The sequence below is a fragment of the Leiobunum rupestre genome, chromosome 8 (genome assembly GCF_980474605.1).
Source record: "Leiobunum rupestre chromosome 8, qqLeiRupe1.1.hap1, whole genome shotgun sequence".
Taxonomy (NCBI): domain Eukaryota; kingdom Metazoa; phylum Arthropoda; class Arachnida; order Opiliones; family Sclerosomatidae; genus Leiobunum; species Leiobunum rupestre.
The window spans coordinates 27479026-27489073 of NC_143391.1; the positions used below are offsets into that span (position 1 = coordinate 27479026).

The window sequence follows — 10048 nt, forward strand, 5'->3', positions numbered from 1 at the left end:
CTTCCTGCCTAGGTTATTAATCATACAACTTACATAATTTCTACTTATTTCGTACGATAAAACGCGATTGAGATATTCGTTTTAAGAAATACTCGTGAGATTGGTTCAAGTGTCAAGCATACTACAATGATTTTAAAATGAAGTTTAAAAATATTTCCATTCTACTTTAACAACGAATATTCCATGACGTCAAAACACTTCAATTCAAATTAACCGCGTCCCCCGGGGTAATCTGCGCACGCGTCGCCTAGGTTATCAATTTTTACATCATTTCAACTTATTCCGTACGATAAAACTTGATAAGATATACGTTCAAGTATCTTTCGAGATAAGCGTAGATAAATGAACAAGTTGGCATGGACACAATATGTTGATATACGAAAAAACAAATCGTCGCGAGAAATACCCTAAATACATTGACTTTTCGATGATTTTACCCCCATTTCATCCCTTAAATCCCGGATTTCGATCCCGAACCCAAACCCGAACCCGGGATCGATGCCACACCCTCACTTTCCTTCTACTCACTATATATTCTAATACTCTATATATTCGAATACACTATATATTCGAATACACTATATATTTTAACACACTATATATTCTAATACTCTATATATTCTACATATTCTAATAGTCAATTTTTTCTAATATTCTACATATTCTGATTTATTGTTGGTTTAATTATATAATCAAAAGGTGAATTCTGTATTCTCTAACAATTAGAACTAAAATGAAATTAGAATTTCTCGCAATACTGCAATATAATACGCGAGGCAATCGGTTAATTACGTATTGAAATGATGCGTCATGAACCAGTATAGAAGGCTTAAGGCTATAAACAAAAAGCTGAACTATCCCAACCCGTGTCAAGTTCTTCGAAGAAAAATAAAATAAAACCAAGGTTATTTTAATCTCTTTCGACTAGAAAAAATGTGATATCCTTCTTCGGTTCTAAATTTCATCAACATTCGACGATAATGAAACTGGCATTTTTTTTCATTCGTGAAGTTCGTTGATCTCTTTCGGGGCGTTCGAAAGATGAACAATGTCCCGGAAGGTGACGCCAATCCGCCTTGTTTACCATTTTCTACACGACGCCGTTAATAGATCTAGGAAAATAAGAGTTTCAAGATACGAACATCTAAACGTAATAGCGGAAAACACGTTCTTGAACTTGAAAGAAAGTTAAAACTTTGAATCATCCATAAAATTACACGTTCAATGTCGAAAGAGTCTAAGAGAAACGACGGGGTATTACAGCGTAATTAGATGCGCTTAGAAAACGTAAACAATTTTTTCCTCTTAGTCGTGGTAAAAGATGACTTTCGAAAAGCGGGGAAGGGAAGCGTCGAAAATCTTCCGTAATTCCTCCCCACTTAACTCTCTTTTGTGAAAAGGAATCCTTTCCGCGTTGTCCGCGCGTCCTGGCCATCGTCGAAATACCCTTTCCCTCGAAGGCAAAAGCGGGAAAAAACCTTGATCTTCCGGACTTCCGAGTACCCGTTGAATTAGGATGGTATAATGATATCTTTTCCATCGTAACCTTATCACGAAGAAAGGACGGAGAAGGTCAGTCAATTGTGTTCATCAGCAGGTTTCCTCCTTCTTATAAAACGCGCCTCGGAATCCGGATTGTGGTAGCTAGGCTTTCTTCCGCCGTCCAAGAAATCACTTTTTTTTCCGTACGCGAAGGGGAAAGAGGGCGAGTCTCGGCGCAACGTCCTTTAAGGGGCAACCCCGCGACTGGTTTTTAAAAAGCGCTGGCGAATTTGGACCGAAAGTCATTGCGTATGGCGTGTTAGCTTCGAGAGGAACGCGTCGGAAAAAGAGGTTTTTATCCACGACCAGAAACGCGATTTTAACCTCGAGGAGCTTCGCGAAGAACCTCACCTCCTTTTAGTGATTTCTGGGAGGAAGACCTCCTCTCAACTCGTATTTGGAGGACAAGATCAACGACACTTGTTAAAAGAAGAACGATCTTCGATAGAGAAGGAAGTCGCGCTTTTGTATCGTCCCGAGATGAGGTACTCCAGGAATATGTTCAAGGTAGGTACAGCTTCCGCATTTTGTTTTTAACTTTGAAATTCTCGATTTTTCACAATTATGGATTTACCATGGGTAATTTTCAAATTATTTAATTTATTTAATACATATTAAAAATTTCATAACACCATTCGATATTAAAAAAACACTTATACTAATAAAATTTAATTTTTCCCTGTGAAAAGTAGCTTATTTTTAATATTTTGCTGTAGTTTAACGTAGGTGTATTGGAAAATTTGGGTGTGTTTACAGCCGTTTGAAGATTCTGAGCAAATTAATCTAAAACGGAATATTTCAAACAAGAGAACGTGTTTATATGTCCGACATAATTTATCCTCCTTAATATAAAGTAATATAGTTGTATTTTATTTTGTTCAGGCTAAAAGAGAGAACTGATGTTAATGGTTTTTTTTTGCGATGAAACGGGGCCAAATTAAACTTTCGACGGAATTTTCGTTTCGTTATAATTTTCCTGAAAGGCTTCTATCGAGAAATTTCTTAATAATCGTTCTGGTAACACGCCCCGAAATCGCGGTTTTGAGGCGTCGGATTGTATAATTTCCACATACCCGAGGAAATAATCTTAATTGATAGAGATAACTATCTAAACGTGTGATATATTTCGCTAAATACTTCCGTCAAACGGAGGCAAAATTGATTAATTTATACAAAGTTAAATTTTTAGTCGATAGGAACTTAATTTTTTTTGATGAAATCGCGAAATCTAGTCGTACAATGATCTAATTGTCGTTTGGCAAAATTCGGGCGAAATGCGAGACCTACATAGAAGGCGAAATGTAATTACGCTCTTTTTAAGAATTTAAAGAACAAAAGGATCTGCGGTGGCAGTCTAAAATTTCTTTGAAAAGCGAGCAACAGCCGGAAAAATCACCCCAAAAAGTCGAGCAGACGGGGAAAATATAATTTGAGGAGAGGGCCAAAAAAACGGAAAAAACAATGAGTGACATTCTTCTCGATCGGGCGAGTGAATAATGGGCCTTACTTAGGGTAGCGCGGTGTCGGAATTCCCGGTAATTCGGATCGGAGCGCCTCTTGGACTCTGTAACTTTGCTTTCGGTGGTGTTCCGAGGTTAGGTTGGACGAAATAACGGTTGGCGTTCTTATTTCGAGTCCGAATAAACCAATTTGGTCGTAAGTGGGTGTTCCCTTCGGAGAAAAAAGTACGCGTTTCAATTCGCCTTAATAAGTTATATACACTACAGACGAGAAAGCTTAACCCAAATTCATTTGCTCGCCATTTTGGACTCTTCGTGGGCTTTCGGAAATTGCGTCGTCTATTGTTTAGGAAATACCCATTTTCCGTTTATTTTTCGGTGGTCCTAACCACACCTTTCCCTCGATTTTGAACGACCTCGGAATGCGATATCAAATAATTTATTACCCAAATACGTCGCAAACTTCACCCTCTCGTTACTTTTAAACGAAATAGCAGCAACGCCCTTACGATATTAAAAACTCAAATCTAATCGTCGAATCTGTTACCATACTCAACGATAATTTTAGGTTTCAATTCGCGCCACGCGCATTCGCCGTACTTGAGCCTTTTTTTCGCAGTTGGTAATCGACGGGTGTTATATTGTCCGTTCGGCTAGCATTGGAGTTTAATCACAATTCGGGCTTGTAAAATATTTTAACTGGATCCGGTTTGATATAGTTTATATAGTCAAGGTTGTACTTCATTTTCATTTTAATATTAAAGTGGGGCGCGTGGTGTTATGTGATAGGCTGATCGTGCCGCAGAAATCATAATAATAAGAGTACGCCATAGTCCTGGTCCATTGTAGTCCACTCGATTAGCGAGAGAGGGGAGGGGGTGCACTGTCTCGAGAAACTGATGCCTGTAGGGCTAAATTCTCCAAAAAAAAACATAACGAAATTGTAATTATCCGTAATTAAATAATTGTATTGTATTTCTTCAGAGTCTTACATACTCTACCGTAATTAGAACGAAATACGTCCGCGGTGTTTATTCGTTATTAGCTTTATTAAGATTGTTGCTTTGGTTGTCCACTTAATTAGGATTTTAAAAGTAGTTTTTCGCGCCAAATGAAGAACCTTAGTTTACGCAATCATTTGTTCTATTGCTAATCACAACTTTTTTCCCGTGAAAGACATAACAGTTAACAGTAACTTCAACTTTCCCAGGAATCCTAATTTTAGATACAGATTCCTCGATTATTTCTTATTTTACCTTCAGCTTTACACAGGTGGCGCTATTTTTCCTAATTAAAGTTCATTTGTACCTTAAGATGTCGCTACATAGTTTATAGAAAGTTGAAAGCGTTATTTTCCCCTTCCGAAAACCCAAAATTGTATCTCTATAATTCAGCGTTCTTAACATTGTTAATTAATGACGTCAAGAGGTTGATTTGTATACGTTGCTTACAAGAGCTAATTAGCGTAAAAGTCTTTTCAATTTTGGTTTTCAACACTACGCGAGTAAATAGCAATAAGCTAGCTAGTTCAAATGATTGTTGCCAAGATGTGAATAATACGAAACAAGAAACAATGGAATAATCTTAGTTCTAGAGGGCTACTGCGGACACTGTCTAGCGATTGTCCCGGAAATTGTAAAGCGGGTGATTATAAACTTTCTAATTAACAGGGCTTATCTTTAACGAAGTCTTAAAAATAATGCTTATTAATGCCAAGGTTCTTGACAGCGCGTGCTTGATCTCTTCAAAACAAACATTCTTCGTAATGTAAACTGCCTTAAAACGTTTGAAACCTAAATTCGCTACGCCTGGGAATACGTATTTTGCAACCATTTTTACACAGAATCCTTACGGGATTTGTATGTATTAGTTTCACGTACTGTGTCTTCCACCACCACCGCCGCCACCGCCGCCGCCGGTGTACGTACGATTTATCGCGGTACGTTATAGGTACAAAGGCACATGACACGTCAATCGATTGGAAATATCATTTCCTAACCGGAATTGTTCACATTTGTGAGATCGGGACCCCGGAAGTGGGGCTTTTGCCAATTTTAGTGATTTTTGGCGATTTTAGAATTTAAATATACATAATTTTTTTACATTACGATCGACTTGGTTGAAAATTATGTTTTTAGTTGGTGCTGATCATTTTTGAACTCCGTTTTGATTGCATTAAGAAATTTCAATTTAACGTAAATTTTCTGGCTAATTCGCGGGACCCCACAACCCGCGTACGCACTATTGCCATATTTGAATTCTAGTTCCAAAACCAGGTAACTCGAAAAATTCGATTTGTCTAAAAATTAATTTAAAATAACGTGATCTCGTTTCGCTACTTTATTTCCAAAACCAGGTAACTCGAACAATTCGATTTGTCTAAAAATTAATTTAAAATGACGTGATCTCGTTTCGTTACTTTATTTCCAAAACCAGGTAACTCGAAAAATTCGATTTGTCTAAAAATTAATTTAAAATGACGTGATCTCGTTTCGTTACTTTATTTCCAAAACCAGGTAACTCGAAAAATTCGATTTGTCTAAAAATTAATTTAAAATAACGTGATCTCGTTTCGCTACTTTATTTCCAAAACCAGGTAACTCGAAAAATTCTTTTCCGATAAAGTCCATCTATTGTTTATTAAGTTAATGTACAAAATGATAGGAAATGTATTCAAATTCAAATTTAATATTTAAAATATAGTGAATACATCGGGGGGATTGTGTGTACTTAAATGTCCGTGACATCTTGTTGTTAATCTATAGACTCGTGTAGTTTTTCTAGTCAAATTTAATTTTGTATACGTAAAAGATCCAATTATATGAAATTACGTGAGAGGGCGTTCCTATTGTCTCTGAGCACTTTAATTAACATATTTATTTTTATTCATTTGAGGTTATTTTTCGAATTTATCAAAATTTGAGAAACAATTTAATATTTTTGACGTCGAAGATCGCGTGCGTCTAGTGGCGACCTCTTTGAGGAAGGGATCTCGGCGAAAACTGGCCCTATTAATCAAGTTTTTTCACCATTTTTCCGCGGCCCAAAAAGTGACACGCGCGAGTTTACATGTATCTGCCGATCTAGGTTGATCCATTCCAGCCGAGTTTCCAGTTCATTTTTCGTAACCCCCCCTCCCTCCCTGTTTTGCTTTTCTTAATTCTTCGTTGTGAAAAAGAGTATTTTTCCTGGGCTTTGGAAAGTGATTTTTAAAAAAAAACTGGTGTTTTGTTTTGGACGCGAAACTGCACTAGTGATTGAATGAAATTTGGCCTTTTCAAAAACGGGCGTAACGCGTATGCGCCGGGAAATTGCTTTAGTTTAACTCGTTGGAAATCAGAATAAAACGTGAAAAATCGAAGATTTCTTGTTTTTAAGTTTGCTTTTGAGTCGAAGTTGAGTTGATAGTACTGGTGAAATTAGATCGCAAACCTAAACCTAATTCCAGCTATTGATTGAACTCTCAACTCAGCTCGAATAATACGAAGCCCCCACCGGTATTTCCTAGTAAAACTTTACCCATCACGCCTAAATTGCTTTCATTAACTCTTTCAACCCCTGTTTGTAGGTTCTATTACTATTGACGTTTGCCTACGCGGCGTTGTCCATTCCGGCGACTACGCTGCAACCCGTCGAAGAGGAACCAGCGACCACCTTACCGCCTCCCGTCGAAGTCAAGCCTACAGCCAAACCAGGAGCTGTGGAGCTTCTGGACATCGCGGGGGCTGATATACAACGGGCGGTTTTCCACCAGAAGCACACCGTCCCCGACGGAACCGTTATTGGAACCTACGGCTATTTCGATTCGAGGGAGAAGTACCACGTCCTCAACTACGTCAATGACGCCGGCGGATTAAGGGTCATCAGCGATTACACTCCTTTCGATCCCCTCCCTGGTACGGCCACCGCCGCCGCCCAAGAAGCCGCCGCCGCGTCCAGCGTCCATCTGTCGACCACTCTTAAAAAAGAAGACGACGACTTCGACGACGAAAAGGCCGAGAGTTCTTTGACAATAGAGACGAAAGAAACCAAACAAACCCACATCCTCAACAAAGGCGCTAGACCAGCCTTAAAGAGGCAGCCAGTTGACATCTTGGAAACCGGAGACGGAGATAATCTTCTCAGGGACGAGCATTCCATCATCAGAACCCACGCTTTACCACCACCGGGTCACTACGGCGGCTACGCCAACGGTTTCTACGGTCACCACGGCGCTGTCGGGGGGTACGATCACGCCGCTTATCCTCAAGGATCCGAAGTTTTACCTTTGAGACGCAATCTTTCCAGATTCAACCACGTCTATAACAACGTTTACTACGGAGCTCAGGGTAACGGCATTGGATTCCACGGCGCGGCTGCTGGAGTTCACCATCCTCTCAGGCGCATTCCTCTGCCTTACGAGAACCCACTCTATCCCCTTCTGTACGGCGATCAAGGAAAGTTGGGAGTTCACTCGGAAACTGAAAGAGGAGACGATATCAACGACACTTCCGGATTGGACGCCTCTGACGCTGGCGGAGAAGTTCCTTCGAATCCCGGTAAAGTAGAAGTGACCAATCAAGTTGCAGTTCAAACTCAACAAGTTAACCGAGGCGGACACTATGGTGAAGCTGGACATATCGCGGTTGGACAAGTAGCCGCCGGTGGTCATTTAGCCGGAGGCGTAGCTGGAACGGCACACGTAGCTCACGGCGTTGCCGGACACGTAGGAGGTGCTGGTCATCTTGGAGGCGGTCATTTCGCGGTTCTAGCTCCTCAAACCACAATTCACCACGGATATGCTGCTGGTAACCACTTGAACGCGGGAGGTCACGGATACCACCAAAGTTATTATCCCGCGCCGCAAGTTTCCTCCTACTACCAACAAGGCTACTATCCACCACAGGGTGGCGCTTACGTAGGACATCAACAAGCCGGATACCATCAGTCCCGATATTACGCCCCGCAAAACGCGGGATACGCTCAAAGTCACCGATACTACTACAGATACCCAAGCCAACAGTACGGGTACTCTCACGGTTACCAGGGTTAAATCGGTTCCCATTCGCGTACTCTAGGAGCAAACTTGAAACGCGGTAGTGCAGCTAACTGGACGACTCTGTTTCGGTACGGAATATAACTGGGGTGAACGAGTGCGGCACCCTTCTCATACCGGTACTTTTAATGTTGGTGAACTGAATGTGATAGAATTTAAATTTTTACCACCATGATTCGGAGGTGTTGTTTTGGATATTTTTTTAAAGTGGCCAAAATGAAGAAACAAAAAGCCAAAAACGAACGCGTTTTCTAGCGTTTTTATTTGCATCGAATTAATTTTACCGTTTTATCATTCGAAAAAAAAAGCATTTTGCGATTGGTTTTATTTCCATTGAAATTTATTTTCCCTTAAGTTATTATCGTGACGCTGGCATTTCTCATTAGTTTTTTTTGTTGAATTTTATTGTATTTCCAAGTTTATCAATAAAATATTTTGGAAATTATTGTCTAGTAAATTAATTCTACGCTGAAATGATGTTTAATGAATGGATTGATGCTGCAAAATTCTAAATTGTTTTCGTCATGCAAACGAGGGCTATAAATCGCCAAATGACTTGGCCCTCGAATATGTACAAGAAACACTAAAATAAATAAAACTTTTGAAATTGAATTGAATTCGTCTGCTAAGAAATCTACAATTTTTTTATAAACGTAACTAACAATTGTAAGTCCAGTTAGCACAAGCTAATCTCTTTTAAAGCTTAGTTTTATTTTCATTTTTGTGTTTACAGAGTTTAAGGTTCTAAAGCTTCTGTTGAACTTGATAACAGAAATGTTCAATAGTTGATTTTGTAAAATAAAATGTGGTCTTGCTTGCCCCAGCGAATTTCTCTTGTAACCTTGGACTTGCCCATCTTATTAAAATGCTGCTCTAACGTCACAAGATCCAGCTTTATTTGTATATTCTTCGCACGAGAGTTTTGATTAAGAAAAAAGCTATATTCTTCGCAACTATAACGCCCGCTCGTAGACTTGTAAAAGTAAGAGACTGTGAGGTAATAGCCACATTTAAACAATAAGGCCACGTTACTTTATAAAAAGAACTATTAGCAAAAGTAAATAGGGGAGAAAGTCTATCACTGCCTTCAGATTTTACCTTCCACCATGCTTGACACCCTTTTTAAAGAGCTAGTGATCACGTGATATTTCAAACCAATAAGGATAGCACATTACGCGCGAAGTAGTGCATTTGTGGTATTCCGGTCCGCGCTCATGATGAAACTTTTGAATTTTATTCCCTGGCAACCATGTCACCGCCTCGCTATTTCAAATAGTCTCTCTGTCAAATGCTGACCATTATTTCCATCGATAACGGTTGATTTTAATTAATAATTACTATATGAATTGTAAAATAATCAAAAAAAGGTCGTAGCTATATCTATTATTTCAGTGACACTTGCAAATTGTTAGGCCTTAACATTGTAGATATACCAATTAGTCCCGATCTCTGCTCTTAGATGGCGCCACGCTCTCCACGATTTAAGTGAGCGTTTTTCTAGTTACGGTTTATTTCTTTTCAAAGGTCGTGTTGTTATTTTTACAATGTCGCATTTTAGTTTTTATCATATCTACTTTATTTAGGAACTAAATTAACCAATTATCGAAAGCAAAAGTTTAATATTCACGTATTTTATAGAGAACTATTTTTCATCGTGGCTTAGTACAACCGATACCTTTGTGACCCTGTAAAGAGGCGAGGGGGAAGTCATTTCCGAAGCCCAAAAATTTTACCCCTCAAATAAGACGTCTTGCGGCTGGACCCAAGTGCCAGACTTTCTCCCCCTATTTACTTTTGCTATTAGGTGATAAACTATAAATAGTAAACTTTATACTCCCTTTCAAAAATTCGCGCGCTATACGTTCTTAGCGGCCTCTAGTGGTCTTTTAAGAAATTAGTTCTTTTGGTTTCCATTATTTAACTTTTAATAGTAAATTAATAAATTTTTCCTATTGTAATCTATTTAGATTTTTCAACTTTTGGTATAATTAATTTTTAAAAACTTTTAAAT

At 38.9% G+C, this 10048-nt stretch overlaps 1 protein-coding gene across 1 annotated transcript; it reads left to right on the top strand.

The window, feature by feature from the left end:
* Window positions 1-1224: 1224 nt before the first annotated feature.
* LOC149932977 (uncharacterized) lies at window positions 1225-8405 on the top strand. Its single transcript, XM_090157215.1, has 4 exons — window positions 1225-1264; window positions 1310-1364; window positions 1806-2049; window positions 6571-8405. The coding sequence occupies exons 1-4, from the start codon at window positions 1225-1227 to the stop codon at window positions 8032-8034; spliced, it is 1803 nt and encodes a 600-aa protein (XP_090013341.1). The 3' UTR covers window positions 8035-8405.
* The last annotated feature ends 1643 nt before the right edge of the window (window positions 8406-10048 follow it).

What these genes read in the sequence shown, in the direction of transcription:
- LOC149932977 (XM_090157215.1), top strand. Translation starts at nt 1,225, where the DNA reads ATGTCGAAAGAGTCTAAGAGAAACGACGGGGTATTACAGC. An exon ending in AAACGACGGGGTATTACAGC is followed by an intron (nt 1,265 to 1,309) that starts GTAATTAGATGC and finishes TTTTCCTCTTAG; the next exon opens with TCGTGGTAAAAGATGACTTT. An exon ending in GGAAGCGTCGAAAATCTTCC is followed by an intron (nt 1,365 to 1,805) that starts GTAATTCCTCCC and finishes ATGGCGTGTTAG; the next exon opens with CTTCGAGAGGAACGCGTCGG.